The sequence below is a fragment of the Salvelinus sp. IW2-2015 genome, linkage group LG28 (genome assembly GCF_002910315.2).
Source record: "Salvelinus sp. IW2-2015 linkage group LG28, ASM291031v2, whole genome shotgun sequence".
In the NCBI taxonomy this organism is placed as follows: Eukaryota; Metazoa; Chordata; class Actinopteri; order Salmoniformes; family Salmonidae; genus Salvelinus; species Salvelinus sp. IW2-2015.
This window is the reverse complement of record NC_036868.1, coordinates 13,258,635-13,279,977: the sequence shown is the minus strand read 5'-3', so window position 1 is coordinate 13,279,977 and position 21,343 is coordinate 13,258,635. Positions and strand designations below refer to the sequence as shown.

Sequence of the window (21,343 nt, the reverse complement as noted above, 5' to 3'; positions counted from 1 at the left end):
GTGATAATTTTCCAGATGGAAAACTATTTCAGTGTCAATTTGAAGGAAAACAATCAAATAGAAGGCAGTAAAGATATTGAACTATATACAGTATATATATTTTATCATAATCTTTGAGAACTAACAATCAAATAAAAGCTAGACAGTCAGCGAGGCCCCCCCCAGGACAGTGTTCTTAATGTTTTGTACACTGTGTAAAAAAAACACTGGAAATCACGTTTTTGACTGCACTGCCCCTTTAAGGATAATCACTGACTTTATGAGTAAAACAAATCTGATCATGATACTGTGACAGAGCATTTTCAAATATTTTATTGCCCAATATTTGTCCTGAAACTATGCTGTTTACATTAACTGTGAAAAAGTACAGTAATAACATTGTATGCTTTTAATCATGATAAACTGAATAAATATTTTGATAATCCAGTTTTAGATTAAATATTCGATCCAAAGTATTCGGTATTCAGCCAAAGAGATTTGCATAGCTTAGAGTGAGTAATAAGTTACGTATATATTTATTTTTTCAGTGTGGACTAAGATGAGCACTGTCTGTCTGTACAGTATGGGTTTGATACTGTTTTCTTTTTTAACAGTATGTTAAATGTGTTATGGATTATTATTCAACACAAGCACCATCAGCTAGTAAACAAAAATGTTATTGAGTATTGAACAGTATGATATATAGATTGTGGATCAATGACATCCCCTATTGCTTTTTAAACAAACAAAAAAACAAAAGATTTTACTTGAAATATATAACAAGATAGACAACTACTCATGATAGATTATCCACTAGGTACATTTTCGTCAAGCTTGGCTGGATTTGTGTTTCTGAAATGTCAGATACTTGTCAAAAGTTTGAAGAAAAGGATTAGGCATCAAACTCACAGAGGTAAGACATATTCCTGTCACAATAGTTGTCCCACCAGTCCCCATCATCTGAAGCCATGGCCACACAGTTCTCCCGCTTGCCACCGTCCGGCTGGCTGGAGAGGAAGTGCTTGCGCCACTGGAAGTAGGTGACGCGTGTGTTGTCCTCAAACARGTAGAGTCCCTCAGAGCGCAGGTCATTGATGCCCAGCCACACAGGCCAGTTCCCTGGATGAAAGAAAGCCTTGACGTAGTCTGCCAAGGCCTCCTGCTCCTTTCTGTCCCGAGGCATGGCCATCCTTCCACCCCGCTCCAGGCACTTCTGAGCTGCCCCTGCATACGTCTCATATGTGCGGTAGACCAGATAGCACTTATACCCCACCCGTCGGCCCTTCTGACATCCTAGGAAGAGGAGGAAACATTTCACCTTTAGTTTTTCATGATTTTATAATGGTTTTTCATCCTTCCATTTTAAAACATTTGAACTATTGAGAGTAAAAAGTTCAAGGGAGGTATGCAGAATGCGGACATACCCTCCAAGCGGCCAATCTCCTTGCGGTTCTCTTTCGTGAGGAGCGATATCTGTTGCATGGTCTCCTCTACCTCCCCGAGGGTGCCGTCCAGCCGGGACACTCTGTCCAGCAGTTGGGTCACCTTCACGTCCAGGGTGTAGTGGCCCACATTCAGTCTGTGGATGGCCTGATCCATTGCTGCCAGCCTGGACACTGTTAAAGAGAAAACATCAGAAGTTATGTCTGACAATTCAGCAATAATTTGTTCAGTGTGTAGTGTATAACTTTTGTTGAGTCTGTGCAGACATACAAATATAGTTGTATGTGTTGTCAAAGTCTGAGACAGGACTGGGCTCTTGCTCCTCCGGTAAGTCTTCTCTCGCCTGTTTCCCCTGAGTCTCTGGATTCTGAAGGAAACAGTGAGGGTAAAACATTTGCAACCAATACTCCAGCTCCTCCACTGATTTCCATTATATTGGGACTGTTACACTAAATAGCTCCACTAAAAATACACTATAGTTAAAAAGACATTAAACTAGTCTAGGGGTTTCCATGCAATAATGACAACATAATGAAAATGTTACAGTACTCTATTTGAGTTTATGTGCATCTGGAGAATTCATTCCATTCTTACTGCACTAACAATGTGCTACTATACCACCTTAACTGATTTTATGTCTTAGCTCAAAAACTTCAAGCGAGTACAAGTCCTCACCTCAGTTGGTGTTGCATCGAAAGGATCTCCATCTTTGATGCCGCTGTCCAGATCAGTCAAGCTGAGTGAACACATACACAAGACGATGACTAGGATGGCTGCTATTCCCATTTTACCCTGTAGTAACTTTGGTATCCCTCTGTCGTGCCCCCTCTCTCTCTCAATCTCACTCTCTCCTGTCGTTCTGACTTGTCCTGGGCGGGCCTCCCCAACAACAGGAAACCTGCTTTTCCTATCACCTCCCACTTCCACACTCTGTGTTAACAGTGCACTTTTAGAGGTGGACCATCTTAATGGCACACATGTTCCTATTAATACAGTCCACTTTTATTACGGCGAACATGAGGATTTGCCAGTGTAAATAAATCACAGTAGTAGAGGCAGTGGTTGTGCAGTGGTTGTGGTGAGTAAATTTGCAGGGAAAATGAGAGTCAATSTATCCCTATGTGCTGAAGTCATGGCAGACAGGAGGAATGCCAGTTAAAATGCCACAAAAATCATACTTTCCATTCCACAGGCCCCAGGACTTGGACATGAGCTAGCTAGGTCTGCTAGGATGTCTGGGTGTGGCTACTGCCAGACACTGAAAGGGCTGAGTGTGAGGCAAAACTGAAATTTTCATACAGATTGCTGAGGATAACTGTACAACGCAAAAATAGGATGTGCAGTATCCTCCATAAGCATGTTTTTGACAGTACACTTGGAGTAACTTGACCAATACAGACATACAGTACACATGTCTGATGCTTTGCGTTTCCATTTTATCAGGGTCTGCTCAGACGGTTCATTCTCTATTTGTATATTTGTGAGATGTTCTCATTTAAACCAAGATCTCTGCTGCCACATTGTGGACTGATATAGTCACTGAATCAAAAAAATTACAATCCCAGAACAACGACTTCATTCTCTATAATTTATTTGCTTTGAATCCAGGTTTTCAAAATGTATGAGTGCAATATAGCATACAGTAAATATAATTTACATACAAAATTCTGTAAAATAGTACTCTCTTGTAATGTAAAATGGTTGTAGATCTATATTGCAAGTGGTATAAATCACTTAACATGATGGCTTTCTAAACATACCACTGAGTGCTTCTCATTAGTGTATACTACAGTAATGCTTAGCACTAGTACGAGGTCAGAGTAAAAAAGGTAAAGGTAACAGCTGGAGGGTGCGGGTTCTGGCAGTGGGGAATCAAAAGCACACGTAGTGAGATATGCCATAAAAAGCCATTTAAGATAAATAGACATTGTCAGTTCAATTGTTGGCTTTCCTTAATACATGTATTAAAATGGTCATCACAATGGTCCTTCTAATGTTGAGTTGATCCAGTCACTCAATGTTGTTACTTGAAGCCGCTGTTACCAGTTGTCAAGAAAGTCAAATCCGGTCCTCAGGACGTTACTGTTGGTATTAAACTGGTATGAAAAAAAAAAAAAGAACATTCAATTAGAACAGTACAGAACACAACTTGAAGTAAATGTACTATGTAACAACATGTAATACAGAGTAATTAGACTGTTACTACACAGGTAAATGCTGTTGTCAATTTTTGATCAGTATCAAACCACAATGGGTTGTTCACCTGAGCGAAGGTGGGACTGGTGGCCAGTTGCGMCTCAGACTGAGCAGCAGCCTTCTCCTCTCTCTCTCTGGCAGTGTTGCCTGAGCGGGCAGGGGAATTGGTGGGCAGCCCCGGGGATTTATTGGCCAGCCCTGGAGTGAAGACGTCCTCCACTGTGTTGCTGACTGAGGGGAGGGTGCTCTGAGCGTGCTCCCAGCCAGCCACAGTGGACGACACACTGATAAGAGCAGGGGTAGGAGTCACGCTCATAGGGGTCACACTTATGGCTGCTGGGGGGGGGACACCGATGGGCACAGGGGGAGGAGGCGCAGGCGGCCTGGGGGATCTCTGCGAGGTCACCCGTACCGGGGGTGGGCTCTCCTCTGCCTCCTTGGGGGTGGGCTCCTGACGAAGGTAGGAGGGCAGTGGCTTCTCCCCCTTCTCCAGGGACTTGATTTGGCTGGGGGTTAGGGATTGGAAGTCTGCCTGTTCACCCTCCAGCCTGGATCTCTCAGCACTGATCTTCCAGAAGGAGGAGGACTCCTCTTTCCTGCCCAGGCCGAGGCTCTCGCCATTGGACACCTTGCTCAGCTGGCTGCTCTGGGTGACATTAGTTGGCTTGTAGTTAACTGTTGAAGCGGAGATGCCCTGCACAGATTCACCTGTTGTCAGGCTGATGTCCAACTGGCTCTGTAAAGAGAGAGGAGATAGTGTGTTGACCGAAAATAAAATGTGTACTGTAGCTACATCAATTTAAGGTAATCTTGTGAATGGTAGAATACAACATGGGCACAGTCATACACACCTTGGTCTCCCAGGAAAATGGGGCAGAGTGCTCATCTTGCCAAGTTATGTCCTGAAATTGAACAAAAACAGATGTTTTCATCAAAGTGTGATGATTAGTGACAAACCACTACTCTCTTCACATGCAGAAACACTGCCACAGTCAGGTTACTGGACTATAGGACTGTACTAGCTGGCTGAGTGTTTTGATAATCCAGTGAATCAATTGACAGCAAAACAAAAATAGCTAGTTTCCCAGATTTCCCAAATCAGACAGAGCATGTTATCATACAAAATGCCCATCCGTATATACCATGGGGAAGACCATGTTGAAAACATGGTCTTGCTCTTGCATTGTTTTGTTACTGGTATGATGTTTACCAGCCCAAATCTCAATCGTGGCTAACCAAATTCGTGTGTTAGCCATTTTAGCTAGCTGGTATCATGCAAGAAAAAGTAGATCATTCTATATGAAATAGATATGTGGCTACCAATGCAAATCGGGTAAAAGTCCATACCTCAACACCAAAATGGACAATTTTCTGTCCAGTCTGAATGAGCAATTTTGGATAACAAATGACTTCTTCTCGGTCAACCTTATGCATAGCATATCGAGCACGAATATGTGGGTCCATCATTCCATTGTCGATGGCGCTGTCTTGTTCATTCGGTGTCATTTTCTCCCAATCGGGTCCATGTCTCTCCTTGATGTTCTCCCTTTCTTGCATTATTTTCCTGGCCATGGAGTTGATGGAGGAGAAATAMTCCAACTTTTTCTGCTCCATCCTATGGGCATCGGCCCCTGCCATAGTCGCAGCAGCCATTTTTCGACCAGCTGTACAGCATTCCTGAGCGTTGACAGGGAGCGGTCATTGATGACGTATGAATGGGAAGATGATGAGCGCGTTCCCCTGCCTAGGCGTTGCTGACGCATGCCAAATATTACAACRCCTGAATAGGTAGCTATTTTAAGAATCAGCTAACACCATCAAATGTTATAGCAACCTTGGTGCTTTCAAGATAACGGGGAACTCACCGAAAAAGAATAAGGTAAAATGATGACGTCAGTCATCTTCAGGTCGGAAAGTTGGAGCTCTAGAAAGATGTCCGAGTTTCCAACTTGGAATTCCCAGTTGAGTGGCCGTTAAACATATTTTTTCCCCAGTCGGGGCTAGTTTTTTTCCCGAGTTCCCAGTTGTCTTGAACAAACTGAAGTCATACGTCTGAGATTTCCGAGTTCCCAAATTATGTGAACGCGGTAACTGTCAGTCTATGACACAGTCGACGACTTAGCCGTAATCATTGGTTGATGCAACAACGTCTGAGCAGGGGAACGCGACCACTCATTTGCAGCCATATAATTAGAATAGGCTACTATAATGGTCATGAACCTTCTTATGATGGGATAAAGGTCAGACATTTTCGTCAGGGAGTTGGTCAAGCACAATGATTTATATAAACCCTGGATTGATGATGCTATGTATTGGCCACCGAGAGGCTTTGAAAGCCACTGATCGACCACGTAGGCACTCCCTAGTATGAGCAGTCCTCCATAGGAATTAATGGAAATCTACAGTATTTAAATTAAATGTTTCAAGGACAAAATTCCATGTATTCAAGTGTTTTTGTTGTAGTGGGGACAGTAACATTTGTACTCTCAAAAATATATTTTTGTATATTTATTCATTTTAAATGTGTGTTTAGTTAACATAATATAATTTAAAAGTATGCATTAAGTGCCTGTAAAAGAATAAACGTGTCAAAAACGAATGTATACATTAATAAAAGCTTTTTACAATTGAGGAGGAGTGCCAAGATGGCTGCATGTTGGCTTCAATACAGCTCCCCCTCTTAGTCATCAAGGGTTAATACACACCACTGGTCAACCATGGTTTGCCAGTGCTATGATAAGATTACCCAGTCCTACAGATGGCGATATTGAGTTATTTCATTATACCGTCCAAATGGAATGTATGCAGCCGGCTATACACTCCTATCATCCATTAACGCTGCAAAGGAGTCAATTTTCTCCTTAACTCGATTTAATGGCTCACCGTTGTGGAAAGAACAGGGGAAATGCTTACGTCTTAATAAAACAAAGATTTCCACTACCATTTTCTGACAACTTCCGGATGTTGTATACCGACAGTGTAATTGCATTTTGGTACACCAGAAGTACATTCATTTCCAATGCAACGCTGTGTTTCCCTTGCAGCATTGCGTTGCATAAATTGGATTTATCGAACGTATGCTTAGATGGCTTGACAGAAATGGCAGCAGAAGGTTAATGTTGAAATTTTGTTGCAGGCATATCCAGATGATGTTGTGTACCATTCTGCGCAAAAACACTGTCGGTGTGTTCAAGGCGTAACACTGRCTGAAGTGCACTACAACATCAGGAAGTAGCATTAGCCACCTTAGCATGGTGGTGGAAAAATCCAAGTGAACACTCCTCCAACTCATAATTATGACTAGGAAACTCGGGTATGATCTCTGGACCCTGATATTTCCCACATTCTGAAATCTGACATCACCTACCAGGGCGGCAGGTAGCCCATCAAACGAAAGGTCGCCAGTGAGCAAGGCACTTAAACCTAATTAATGTTGCAGTTGATAATGGCAAACCTTGGCCATGACCACACTATCTGAGGTTGTCTCGGGGAGAGTGGGCTTTGCAAAAAAATCGATTTCCAATTTCCAATAGGAGAAATATAAGCACCCACAAATTATTATTTGGCATGAATGGTTATTGCGTTCCATTCGTGCTCCGAGGCACTTGAACRCTCCAAGTCGTTCCTCTGAAGTAGACAAGTCGTTCCTCCAATAACTCCGTCATAACGTGAACGCGTTGTTCACGATGACTCATGGAAGGTCATGCCACGTGACGTCTTCTATCATGTGTTCAGTTTGTCATGTGATTCACCCAGTTCCTGCTAAGACTACCAGCGGACTTTTGCTGTATCATGTCGGACATAGTGCTCTAGTTTATAATACTGGATACAAAACATGCACTCGCTTTGCAATTGTTACAAGGCTGTGCCTTGGAAAATAGTAATGTTACTTGGTTCGATCACAACGGTCCTGGTTACATTTCCCTCCGGCACAGCGGGTTCTGATGTCAGCCTCTGGTACCAAGACCTCTGCAGGTATAGTATGGAGGCACCGCTCACTCGCGCATTCTCATGACAGTAAAAAAGAGGGTATGAAGCTTCTTTGGAAATTGGAAGGATATTTAGCAACAAACGCAGCTTATACAGTTCATTTAGAGTGGTACAGAACAATGATATACATATGAGGATGGGAACAGTATTGTGTCTCCATTGTCAGATGCTCCTCATCTGGCGTAGCGCCTGAACCTGGTTTTACAAGGCAGTTGTTTGGATAGAAAGGTGGTGTGTAGTCAGTTGGCTGACCACGGTATTTATTATGAGACTATACTTGTGAGAACAGACGGCTTAAAATAGAACTGGCATCTGGAAGAGGTCGGTGGATAGACAGAAGCGTCACGAGTTGTTTGTTTGGAAAGAAAATTGTAGGCTAATGTTATGTACTAGGTTAAAATAATAGCCATATATGGTGATTCATTTCTGAGTCATGAAAACGTTGCTGTGATCATATTTGGAACTGCATATTAATGTTTTTTTTACTATGTTTTTTGAGGACACATAGATAACTAAACAATACAATGTCTGTTTTATGTAAACGTTGAGGTGGTGTGAATGACTGCAAATGTATTTCAACAACTATTATTATTTTTCTTCTTCTGTCTCCTTGTCCTACAGTTACAAATGGGAGGCTATAGACCAAGACAACAAAGTAAAATACACACTGAAGCTCTGTGACTCCTCACCTCACACCGGATGTGGGGCCGGCAGTGCTGTCTGTGCCAACAACCTCACCAGTCAAAATAACCAGTCAGTGGGTGAGTATAGTTAGCGATAAGTTTTTTCCCTGACAATGTGACCTGGTCAGTACCAACTGGGCACTGGCCCTTGTAAACTATTACAAGGCTCTGGAGTTTTTCCCGGTCTGGTAACTTATGCTCAGGGAAAACTATTGGCCCTAATTCCAGTACAGGGCCCTGCCGCTGTTTGGAGGATGTGCTAAGGGTTCATTAAGTGAGGTTGGCATCTGATGATCTGGCCTGCTGATTAGGCAGAATGTTTTGCTGCTGTAGAATAGATCACTGTAGTAGATGCTGCTGCCAGGACACAGTGGGAGTCAGCAATAACACCATGAGCATCCCGAAGTAAGGATGGGCCTGAACGGATTCCAGTCAGATGCCAGTCAAGTCAATGTCCATTGATTCAGTTGATTTGTTTCAGTGAGGTGCTGGTTTAATGCAGTTTCGTGAAGAGACACAATTTGTTATAAAATACAAAGTTTGCATTATGATTTGGTGAAAGGTCAATGATTAGGGTCTGTTCAAACAAAACTTAAAAGGTAGGCAAACTTTTACTGGGAGTTTATCTTATCAAACTGTTCCTCAATGATGACACATTTTCCAGTACTATTTGGTAAGGTATGTCATTAAAATCCCCCAACTGAAAAAATGGGAGCCTCAGCTTTTGCTGTAAACAGAGGAAGCACTGATATAAAACTAATTGAATCACACTTAATACTTGGCTTTGCTTCACTTTAGTGCTGACATAGCTAAGCATTTCAGAGAAGTGGTTTTCCTTGTCAAATATAGGCTAGCTGTTTTGGCAATACATGTTTTGTGGTTTACCTGGACTTACTCATAATTTTTTAAGCTCAAATGAATGTGCTCAAATGAATCTGCATTGTAAGGAGGCCATGTCAGAGAACAGGGCTACTGGACTAGACTATTCCATAACATGATCATCACAACAAGTCCCGGCCCGGGACACTTGGCCATGACCTTCACTCTCATTGCCTAATCTTTGTTTGGTCGCGCTCAGGGTGAAACAAAGTCAGGTCATGATTAAAGTCTACATGAGAGAAATGCCTGCAGCTGGTATTACACCCTGGGCTCAACTCAACAAGCTCTGAGTGTCAGAGTAGGATAGGAAGGGGCTCTTGTGACGGAGCTAATGCTGATAACTAGTGGCTAACCTATGTCTTTTGTGTTGGAATAATCAATGGAGGTTAAAGGTGAACCAGAGGAGCTGCCTGTTCACATGACTGTGCCTTTACGCTATGATAAGCATGGAACAAACAATTTGCAAGCATAGATTTGCTCACACAGCTTTCCTCTGAATTCAACGAGGCTGCTTGCGTGCAGGCAATTGACCTTGCATAATATGCGTTTGAATGTTCCAGGTCACCTCTATTGTTTAGTAATTTATGTTACTGGGTCAGCTGAGTAGCAATATATCAGCTCCAGGTTCTGCTGAATAGCTTTACTTTAGGTCATATATGTATATATATGATATGCGGCATTTAGCAGACGCTTTTATCCAAAGCGACATACAGTCATGCATGCATACTGAAGATATCTAATGATATAAGAGCGATAAAGCATGGTGCATGAAGGGAATTAAAATAGGACTTGTAAGTAGTGAACACTGTCACAACACAGCAGTGGATTCAGTCTCTGTGGTCAAAATACAGTAAAATCAATGAAAGCTAATAGCAGTGTCTGTTTATTCAGTGCTATCTGGACAAGCAATAGTAAAATATAAATGCCCTACTTATCATTACATAAAGCTTTGCTGTTGGTGCTGTACCCTAAACCTTTTTACGTCACTCTGAGAAGGTGTTTTCTGCTGTGCAAAGCAGTTAGTCCTTGCTGGATTCTGCCCCTTCAAAACACAATAACAGAAACTCCAGCCAATGTGGTTAGAGGGGAAAATACAGTGTCTTTGAGGTAATAACTGGTCAAAAAGTATATTCTCTCTGCTCTGTTCTCTCTCTCTCTGGTTGGAGTTTAGCTGTAACTGTAAGTATGGAGCCTGCCCAGGCGCCAGGCTGTTGGCAGAGCAGACAGAGACAGGCAGTGTTGTCCAGTAGATCATGCTCCCATGCTGTTTATCTGTCTGGACTGTACATGGCCAGACAGCTCAGCAGAAAAATGGCCTCAACTACTAACCCTTCCAGACCCTGTGCCGTAATGCTTTGACCCCACCGCTGTAGGAACTGGGAGAATTGGTGGAGGCTTCAGAGTCAGTTGAAACCTGTATTAATCATCCACTAAAATAACCACTGGGAAAGTTTAAGGTTTTAATGAATTGTTGAGTTTGTTTTGCAGGGAGTACATGGTTCAGCATAGCGTACTGAAACAAATTCTTAAACAATTCTATTACTTGTCTCAGCATTTGCGTGTTTAAGAGGCATGTTTCTAACTCATCCACTTCTATTTCCAGGTGATCTGTCCTTAAAGAAGGTGACTGGGAGCAGTGTGATAGATTTCAACAGCACTGAGAAGTGCCCAGGCAGTAGTGGGACTAATGTCCAGAGCAGCATCAGTTTCCAGTGTGGGAAGACTATGGTAAATCACCAGTAACACCTGTCATTACAAATGAAGAGTAGTCATGGGGAAATATATGTATTGGAAGCTGCTGATGAATTTCCTGTCAAACCACACTTGTGGGTTTTAGTTGGAGAATAATTTCATCACAAAGCGTTGTTCTTTGTCAGTCTGGTGGTGTAATGAAACTGCAACCACTCTGCGGTGGTTTCTTTATTTGAACATTTGAAGTTCTATTGAGAAACATATTAACTATCATTTATAAAAATAATACCAGGCCTGCTTGTTGATAAGTGTGATCATGTGATTGCAGGAGCTTTGCTGCTGAACAAACACAGTAATCATGCTGCCAGTCCAGTTCCTCAAGTAGTGACTTTCTTGTAGGCCGTCACAGCCACGTCTACTGTAGCAGTTATAAGATTGAGTAAACGGTCAGGTCATACAGTATGTCAACTTGAACTATATTTGTTCTCTTACCCCCAGGGAACACCAGAGTTTGTCACTGTGGCCCAGTGTGTTCATTATTTTGAATGGAGAACATATGCAGCCTGCAAAAAGGATAAATACAAGCCCAATAAAGAGGTATGTCTGAATTGTGGTCTGCAGCTGTTAGGGCAGGATGTGTGTATATCACCCCTTTGTGGTGTGTGTGTGTGCGTGCGTGCAGACGCGTGTGACTCAGTGGCAGTGTGTAAGGCATCGGTGGTACCACTGTGTGGGGGGGAGGTGAGTATGTGATGAGCACATTCACACTGTGGAAAATCATGAGTTCTCAGAAAGTCCTTTGCTGTCTCTTGTTTAAAGAAAAAAAAAAATGAATAGAATAAAGTAAATGTTTAATTTAAATGTCAAGTCATTCCAATATTACACTGAGTAAAGAAAACAAAACATGCTCTTTCCATGACAACCCTTATGATGTCACTTGTTAAATCCACTTCAAATCATTTTAGATGAAAGGGAGAACACAGGTTAAAGAAGGATCTTTAAGATTTCAGACAATTGAGACATGGATTGTGTGTGTGCCATTCAAGTGTGAATAGACAAAATATTTAAGTGCCTTAGAACGGGATATGGTAGTAGGTGCAAGGCGCACCGGTTTGTGTCATGAACTGCAACACTTCTGGGTTTTTCACCCTCAACGGTTTCCTGTGTGTATCAAGAATGGTCCACCACCCAAAGGACATCCAGCCAATTTGACACAACAGTGGGAAGYATTTTAGTCAACATGAGCCAGTATCCCTAGGGCGGCAGAGAGCCTAGCATTGGACCAGTAACGTAATGGTCGCTGGTTCGAATCCCCGAGCCAACTAGTTGAACAATTGGTCAATGTGCCCTTGAGCAAGGCACTTAACTTTAATTGCTCCTCTAAGTTGCTCTGGATAAGAGAGTCTGCTAAATAACTAAAATGTAAATGAAAGCTTTCGACACCTTGTAGAGTCCATGCCCTGATGATTTTAGGCTTTTCTGAGGGAGAAAGGGGGTATACACTTCAATATTAGGAAAGTGTTCCTAATGTTTGGTGTACTCAGTGTATATTGGATTTCAGTTACAGTAGGTACCAGTCCATAACAAACTGAAAATAGAAGACGATCAATCCTGGGATGTTGTAATTCTTTACTCTTTCACTCTGTGTCTAGGTCCCTTGCTATGTCTTTGACACAGATGGGAAAAAGCATGACCTGAACCCACTCATCAAACTCACAGATGGTTACCTGGTGGATGACTCGGATGATGAAGTTGACTTTTATATTAACATATGCAGAAGCCTAAGTGAGTTTCTTTACTGTGCTCAATTGTTTTATGATTAAGAAATTATACTGTACAGTATCATCAGTTCAGTGATACTGTTTACTCTTCTGTGAAAGTAGGGTATAACAATTTAAATCATGAATCTATATCAGTGGCATTTAGCATATATGTATATATTATGTATGTGTGTATATATGTATGTGATATATGTGTGTGTATATATATATATACACTTCATTTCACATTCTTAAAGAATGTGTGTGTATATATACAGTGGGGCAAAAAAGTATTTAGTCAGCCACCAATTGTGCAAGTTCTCCCACTTAAATATATGAGAGAGGCCTATAATTTTCATCATATGTACACTTCAACTATGACAGACAAAATTAGAAAAAAAAATCCAGAAAATCACATTGTAGGATTTTTAATGAATTTATTTGCAAATTATGGTGGAAAATAAGTATTTGGTCACCTACAAACAAGCAAGATTTCTGGCTCTCACAGACCTGTAACTTCTTCTTTAAGAGGCTCCTCTGTCCTCCAATCGTCACCTGTATTAATGGCACCTGTTTGAACTTGTTATCAGTATAAAAGACACCTGTCCACAACCTCAAAACAGTCCACACTCCAAACTCCACTATGGCCAAGACAAAGAGCTGTCAAAGGACACCAGAAACAAAATTTGTAACCTGCACCAGGCTGGGAAGACTGATCTGCAATAGGTAAGCAGCTTGGTTTGAAGAAATCAACTGTGGGAGCAATTATTAGGAAATGGAAGACATACAAAACCACTGATAATCTCCCTCGATCTGGGCTCCACGCAAGATCTCACCCCGTGGGGTCAAAATGATCACAAGAACGGTGAGCAAAAATCCCAGAACCACAGGGGGACCTAGTAATGACCTGCAGAAGCTGGACCAAAGTAACAAAGCCTACCATCAGTAACACACACACGCGCCAGGGACTCAAATCCTGCAGTGCCAGACATGTCCCCCTGCTTAAGCCAGTACATGTCCAGGCCGTCTGAAGTTTGCTAGAGAGCATTTGGATGATCCAGAAAAGATTGGGAGAATGTCATATGGTCAGATGAAAGCAAAATATAACTTTTTGGTAAAACTCAACTTGTCGTGTTTGGAGGACAAAGAATGCTGAGTTGCATCCAAAGAACACCATACCTACTGTGAAGCATGGGGTGGAAACATCATGCTTTGGGGCTGTTTTTCTGCAAAGGACCAGGACGACTTATCCGTGTAAAGGAAAGAATGAATGGGCCATGTATCGTGAGATTTTGAGTGAACCTCCTTCCATCAGCAAGGGCATTGAAGATGAAACGTGCTGGTCTTAAAGCCTGACAATGATCCCAAACACACCGCCCGGGCAACGAAGGAGTGGCTTCGTAAGAAGCATTTCAAGGTCCTGAGTGGCCTAGCCAGTCTCCAGATCTAACCCCATAAAATCTTGGAGGAGTTGAAAGTCCGTGTTGCCCAGCAACAGCCCCAAAACATCACATGCTCTAGAGGAGATCTGCATGGAGGAATGGGCCAAAATACCAGCAACAGTGTGTGAAAACCTGTGAAGACTTACAGAAAACGTTTGACCTCTGTCATTGCCAACAAAGGGTATATAACAAAGTATCAGATAAACTTTTGTTATTGACCAAATACTTATTTTCCACCATAATTTGCAAATAAATTCATTGAAAATCCTACAATGTAGGGCCCCCGGTGGCGCAGTGGTCTAGGTCTAGTCTCTGGGTTCGCGCCAGGCTCTGTCGCAGCCGGCCGCGACCGGGAGTCCATGGGGCGACGCACAATTGTCAAGCGTCGTCCGGGTTAGGGGGTTTGGCCGTAGGATATCCTTGTCTTCGCGCGCTCAGCGATTCCTGTCGCGGGCAGTGCGCGCTAACCAAGGGGGCCAGGTACACGGTGTTTCCTCCGACACATTGGTGCGGCTGGCTTCCAGGTTGAGGCGCGCTGTGTTAAGAAGCAGTGCGGCTTGGTTGGGTTGTGCTTCGGAGGACGCAGGCTTTCGACCTTCGTCTCTCCCGAGCCCGTATGGAGTTGTAGCGATGAGACAAGATAGTAATTACTAGCGATTGGATACCACGAAAATTGGGGAGAAAATGACATTTACTAAAAAAAAATTAATTTTTTATTTTTTATCCTACAATGTGATTTTTCTGGATTGTTTTTCTTCTTCATTTCGTCTGTCATAGTTGAAGTGTACCATATGATAAATTACAGCCTCATCTTTTTAAGTGGGAGAACTTGCACAATTGGTGGCTGACTAAATACTTTTTTGCCCCACTGTATATACACAGTTGAAGTCAGAAGTTTACATACACCTTAGTCAAATACATTTAAACTCAGGGTTTCACAATTCCTGACATTTAATCCTGGAAAAAATTCAATTTCTTTAGGTCAGTTAGGATCACCACTTTTATTTTAAGAATTGTGAAATGTCAATATATAGTAGAGAGAATTATTTATTTCAGCTTTTATTTCTTCACACTCCCAGTGGGTCAGAAGTTTACATACACTCAATTAGTATTTGGTAGCATTGCCTTTAAATTGTTTAACTTGGTCAACGTTTCGGGTAGCCTTCCACAAGCTTCCCACAATAAGTGGTAATTTGTCCCCATTCCTCCTGACAGAGCTGGTGTAACTGAGTCAGGTTTGTAGGCCTCCTTGCTCGCACACGCTTTTTCAGTTCTGCCCACTAATGTTCTTTAGGATTGAGGTCAGGGCTTTGATGGCCACTCCAATACCTTGACTTTGTTGTCCTTAAGCCATTTTGCCACAATTTTGGAAGTATGCTTGGGGTCATTGTCCATTTGGAAGACCCATTTGCGACCAAGCTTTAACTTCCTGACTGATGTCTGGAGATGTTGCTTCAATATATCCATGTAATTTTCCTACCTCATGATGCCATCTATTTTGTGAAGTGCACCAGTCCCTCCTGCAGCAAAGCATCCCCACAACATGATGCTGCCCACCCACGTGCTTCACGGTTGGGATGGTGTTCTTCGGCTTGCAAGCCTCTCCCTTTTTCCTCCTAACATAACGATGGTCATTATGGCCAAACAGTTCTATTTTTGTTTCATCAAACCAGAGGACATTTCTCCAAAAAGTACAATCTTTGTCCCCATGTGCAGTTGCAAACCGTAGCCTGGCTTTTTTATGGCGGTTTTGGAGCAGTGGCTCGATGTAGGACTCGGTTTACTGTGGATATAGATATTTTGGTACCTGTTTCCTCCAGCATCTTCACAAGGTCCTTTGCTGCTGTTCTGGGATTGACTTACACTTTTCGCACCAAAGTACGTTAATCTCTAGGAGACAGAACTTGTCTCCTTCCTGAGCGGTATGACGGCTGCATAGTCCCATGGTATTTATACTTGCGCACTATTTTTTGTACAGATGAACGTGGTACCTACAGACGTTTGGAAATTGCTCTTAAGGATGAACCAGACTTGTGGAGGTCTACAATTTTTTTTCTGAAGTCTTGGCTGATTTCTTTTGATTKTCCCATGATGTCAAGCAAAGAGGCACTGCGTTTGAAGGTAGGCCTTGAAATACATCCACAGGTACACCTCCAATTGACTCAAATGATGTCAATTAGCCTATCAGAAGCTTCTAAAGCCATGACATCATTTTCAGAATTTTTCCAAGCTGTTTAAAAGCACAGTCAACTCTGTGTATGTAAACTTCTGACCCACTGGAATTGTGATACAGTGAAATAATCTGTCTGTAAACAATTGTTGGAAAAATGACTTGTGTCATGCACAAAGTAGATGTCCTAAACGACTTGCCAAAACTGTAGTTTGTTAACAAGAAATTAGTGTAGTGGTTGAAAAACGAGTTTTAATGACTCCAACCTAAGTGTTTATAAACTTCCGAATTCAACTGTGTGTGTGTGTGTGCGTGTATATATATATATGTAAAATATAGGCATAAGGTTTGCTCAAGGGCACATCGACAGAATTTTCACCTAGTCTACTCAGGGAATCGAACCAGAAACCTTTTCGGTTACTGGCACAACACTCTTAATCCCTAAGCTAATTCATCTCACCTCTGCCACCTCTACAGACCGACCAGAGAGCCCCTGCCCCGCAGGCTCTGCTGCCTGCTTGACCACCAGCAACGGCTCCTTCAGCATGGGCCTACCAACTACCCAGCTAGAGCTGATCTCCAAGGACCGGTACAGCCATGCTAAAGCCATACATAAACACAGGCAATGCTAATTGCTAGCTAGCAGCCTCTGTCTCTAGTCTGCCTCAGTCTTAGCCAAGAGGTCAAAATGAAGCAATTACTATCGACCAGCTCCAGAGCTGCGTTGCCTTACTGAGCTGCTGACTTCTCTCGTTCTTACTGTGTCAGATTGAGGCTCCGATATGAGGGAACCTCAGTCAGCCCGCCGGACTTCTGCAGTGGCCATAACCCTGCTGTCACCATCACCTTTATCTGCCCCTCACGCAGGCAGGAGGTAAGACGGAAGCCTGGGTGTCTGTCCCGTGGATCCCCTATTGATCACACTATTCATCATACTACAGAAAGTATTAATACATAGAATAGTGTATTTCATAAAATAGAAGTATGCTTCACATGTCAACCTAAATTTAAACACTTTGGGTTAAACAACACGATCTCCCTCAGGCAGTTAATATCATTTTAGTCATGTGTGACCTTTGACCTTGCCATTACAGGGCAGTGACCCCAAGATGACAGCCAAGTCCAACTGCAGGTATGAGGTAGAGTGGGTGACGGAGTATGCCTGCCACAGAGACTACCTGGAGAGTCACAACTGCACCCTGACCAGCAAGCAGCACGACATCAACATAGACCTCACCCACCTCACCCTCGGCCGTGAGTCCACCATTCCCAGAGCATGCCAGGCTTTGAGAAACATTGGGCAATGCATATTGTTTTGTGTAATGCTATGAATACTCATATGACTGTTCAAATTCCCCACTGACTCAGGCTAATTTTATTCACAGTTTGATAGTTCCTCTAACAGTGAATGACGTGTTGAAATATATCACAAATATCACTGTGTCACATTCTGTGTGTGTAGCTACAGACGACCCCTATATGGCTGAGGCCAAGAGCAGCGATGGGAAGGACAGCTATTTCTACTACCTGAATGTGTGTGGGGAGACCAAGGCAGGAGAGTGTGGTGACGACCAGCACTATGTGTCCACCTGCCAAGTCAAAGCAACGGGAGATGTCAAAAAGATTGCCGGGAGATACATGAATCAAACACTAAGGTTTTTAAAATATTAATAAACATATTTTCTTGCCAGATGTCTTCATATTTCTCCATCTCAGCTTCTCTCTCCTTTTCCCCTTATTTGTAACAATTGTCCCTTTTTATTGTTCTCTATTCCAGGTACTCTGATGGAGATCTGACTCTGATCTATCCAGATGGGAGCAGGTGTAGCTCGGGCTTTCAGCGCATGACCATCATCAACTTTGAGTGCAACAAAACAGCAGGTGAGCATAACCCATAGCATGTCCAAGGAGAAAGCAAGGACCTTTTAAATGAACAATGCTTTCTGCTGTGGAGGACTCTCCCCAATGACAGATTAAAATATTTTCCATCACATTCCAGCTTATTCTTTATTTGTGTGTTTCTCAGGAAACGGTGGCCGCGGCTCGCCTGTGTTTGCTGGTGAGACAGACTGCACCTACTACTTTGACTGGCAGACGGCTTACGCCTGTGTCAAGGAGACGGAGAATCTACTCTGCATGGTCACAGACAACAAGACTATACACTATAAGCATTATGACCTGTCCACCTTAACACGTTACCCTGGTAAGATGGAGTCCTGGATCATCTCCATTTGCAGAGAGCTTAAATACTGCGTTCAGCTTCCATCCCAGTTGACGATCAGCATGTTTCAATGTAAATGACCAGCCCCTTGACTTCCAATTTTATACTTAAGTGAAAGGGATCAGAAAGATGAGTATGAGCCCTAATACCTTTAAATGTACATTTAAGGTTTGGCGGGTCATGTAGGTTTGGCGGGTCATGTTTCGGAGGACGYGTGACTCGACCTTCATCTCTCCCAAACCTGTTGGGGTGTTGCAGCAATGAGACAACTTTGTAATTAGATCGCAATTGGATATCACAAAATTGGGGAGAAAAAGGGGGTAAAATGCACACACACAAAAAATATATACTGTACACTGAGTATACCAAACTTTAGGAACACCTTCCTAATATTGAGTTGCACCCCCCAATCAATTCGTCGGGGCATGGACTCTACRAAGTGTCGAAATCATTCCACAGGTTTGCTGGCCCATGTTGACTCCAATGCTTCCCACAGTTGTGTCAAGTTGGCTGGATGTCCTTTTGGTGGTGGACCATTCTTGAGACATACGGGAAACTTGAGTGTGAAAAACCCAGCAGCATTGCAGTTCTTGACACAAACCGGTGTACCTGGCACCTACCTTACCCTGTTCAAAGGAGCTTAAAACTTTTGTCTTGTCCATTCACCCTCTGAATGGCACACATACACAATCCATGTCTCAAGGGTTCAAGATCCTTCTTTAACCTTTCTCCTCCCCTTCATCTACACTGATTTGAAGTGGATTTAACAAGTGACATCAATAAGGGATCATAGTTTTCATCTTGATTCACCTGGTCAGTCCCATGGAAAGAGCATATAGTCAGTGTATATGCTAAACCACATAACTTGTCTTGTGCCTTTCAGAGTCTGAGTCGGCCCAGAACTGGGAGGCTGTGGATGCCAATACCCCCAAGTCAGACAGGATGCGCTTGTACGTCAATGTGTGTCACAAAGTCCTCCAGCAGGGGGCCACCAGCACCTGCCCCGAGGACGCTGCCATCTGTGCAGTGGGTACGTCTGGAGAAGATCTGGGCCTGTCTTCATAAAGCAACTCAGAGTAGGAGTGCTGTTCTAGGATCAGGTCCCCCATGTTCATTATGATCTAAAAGGAACAACTGAGTCTAGACCTACTCTGAGACGCTTTCTGAATACAGGCCCTGACTCTTATCTGTACACGGACAACATGCTGTCAAAATTGAGAGACCAAGATGGCTTACAGTTTGTAGCTTGTTTGTTGCCTTTAAAACATGTATTCCTTCCTCTCCTTTAGGAAAGGAAAAAGTCATCAGCTTGGGCAAATTTCTCACCTCCCCTACCAAGACTGACAGCAACGACATACAGCTGGTATACACTGAGGGAGGAGAATGCAGGAAGCACACGAAAATCAAGACCATCATGATTCTGAAGTGCAAGCCAGGTGAGAGTGTTAGAAATAGTTAGTTGCAGAGTCCAAGGTGAACAATTGTTCAATTGCCCTGACTCTTGCCCTGACTCTTACAACAATTGTTCACCTGAAAGTAGTGTTGCATTTTATACCGAAACGTTGTTCCTTTTTTATAATTGAACATGAAAAACGGTTCTATACTAGAATTTGTTACTTTCGGTACATCTGTCAAATGTCTCACGTCGTCTACTGATTTGATAGAGGATCAAGTCTGTATCAGTGATGCCAATGTCCCCTTTTAGCATGAGAGCACCGTGCCTGCTCCATGCCTGCTCCACTTCCTCATTGCTAGCTCTAGCCTGTCCTGAGAAACCACTGCACTCACTAGGAGCCTGGGCTGCATCACCACTTATGCTGCACAGAATTTAAAACACTTGAATGATGCAACACGGCATATAAAATGTTGAAACGGTTAATTACTGTTTGCAAAACAATGTCCATTACAGGCTAAAACACTTTCCAATGTAGCCTAGGAAGCCGATAGTGGGTGTTAGATCTGCAATATCATCTAAGATTGATGTGCCCAGCCGGTAATACACTTGTGGATTTTTTTTYCCCAACGTCAAATTGATTGTATACTTTTGTATAATTGATTCATTAATGTATACATTCAAAAATCTCAAATCTGTAACGATATTGAACTCAACAGATCTGTTTGGAACAAGTGCCATTCTGTGACTATGGCTGATACACCGCCTTTTCTGCCGTGGTATCGTTTTGATATCTAGTATCGTGATGGCATCGAGTATCGTGATACTAAACCTAGTATCGAAGTCAACATTTTTGTATCGTTTCAAGACTACCTGAAAGTGGAGCTAGCTAGCATTTAGTCCTACCTTAATGTTGTCTTTAAAGTCTAGCTGTTCAACTCTTCCTGACTTTCTGTGTGTGTCCCATCTCTCCCCCTATCCTTCTACCCAGGTGACCTAGAGAGTGCCCCCATCATGCGGAGTGTGTCCAGTGACGGCTGTGTGTATGAGTTTGAGTGGTACACGGCTGCAGCCTGCGTCATGTCCAGGACAGAGGGGGACAACTGCAAGGTGGAAGACCCTGAAGCTGGTAGGTCACATGGAACCAGATGCCTACCAGCAATTTGTGTCCACGTGTCCAGAACTTTAATATTGTTTCATATGGAAGCAGGGAGACAAGGACAGGAGGTTTAGATTATGGAGATGTAATATAGCTGTTTGATGCGTTACTATTTTCTCTTTTGTCTTCTCTCTACAGGGTTCTCATTTGACCTGTCCCCCCTGTCTAAACCTGGAGGAGGCTTCTACAACATGTCCAATGGAGATTATGACTACTTCATTAACGTCTGTGGCTCTGTCACTGCAGCCAAATGCCCTCTGAAGGCTGGGGCCTGCCAAGTGGACCAAAGGCATGTATTAACCATTTAAATCAACCCTTCTTGTCATACTAAATCCC

At 42.9% G+C, this 21,343-nt stretch overlaps 3 protein-coding genes across 3 annotated transcripts in view; 1 reads left to right on the top strand and 2 right to left on the bottom strand.

Moving 5' to 3' along the window:
- Positions 1–294: 294 nt before the first annotated feature.
- Positions 295–2,292, bottom strand: clec11a (C-type lectin domain containing 11A). The gene is made up of 4 exons (XM_023974169.1): positions 2,098–2,292; positions 1,693–1,789; positions 1,404–1,595; positions 295–1,272 (listed from the first exon to the last, which is right to left on the bottom strand). Exons 1-4 carry the CDS (start codon positions 2,206–2,208, stop codon positions 872–874), a joined length of 801 nt encoding a protein of 266 aa, XP_023829937.1. The 5' UTR covers positions 2,209–2,292; the 3' UTR covers positions 295–871.
- A 1,067-nt stretch (positions 2,293–3,359) lies between these two features.
- Positions 3,360–5,335, bottom strand: LOC111954630 (uncharacterized protein C1orf198 homolog). The gene is made up of 4 exons (XM_023974498.2): positions 4,966–5,335; positions 4,470–4,520; positions 3,686–4,354; positions 3,360–3,518 (listed from the first exon to the last, which is right to left on the bottom strand). The coding sequence occupies exons 1-4, from the start codon at positions 5,269–5,271 to the stop codon at positions 3,462–3,464; spliced, it is 1,083 nt and encodes a 360-aa protein (XP_023830266.1). The 5' UTR covers positions 5,272–5,335; the 3' UTR covers positions 3,360–3,461.
- A 2,031-nt stretch (positions 5,336–7,366) lies between these two features.
- The window catches only part of LOC111954195 (cation-independent mannose-6-phosphate receptor-like), a 39,215-nt gene continuing 25,238 nt past the window's right edge, over positions 7,367–21,343 (top strand). Inside the window, 15 exon segments of the mRNA XM_023973727.2 lie at positions 7,367–7,593; positions 8,230–8,369; positions 10,774–10,898; positions 11,361–11,459; positions 12,515–12,647; positions 16,712–16,823; positions 17,003–17,108; positions 17,329–17,488; positions 17,697–17,889; positions 18,012–18,115; positions 18,261–18,437; positions 19,339–19,485; positions 19,745–19,891; positions 20,840–20,977; positions 21,146–21,296. Coding sequence (XP_023829495.1) covers positions 7,454–7,593; positions 8,230–8,369; positions 10,774–10,898; positions 11,361–11,459; positions 12,515–12,647; positions 16,712–16,823; positions 17,003–17,108; positions 17,329–17,488; positions 17,697–17,889; positions 18,012–18,115; positions 18,261–18,437; positions 19,339–19,485; positions 19,745–19,891; positions 20,840–20,977; positions 21,146–21,296 — 2,072 coding nt within the window. The 5' untranslated portion in view covers positions 7,367–7,453.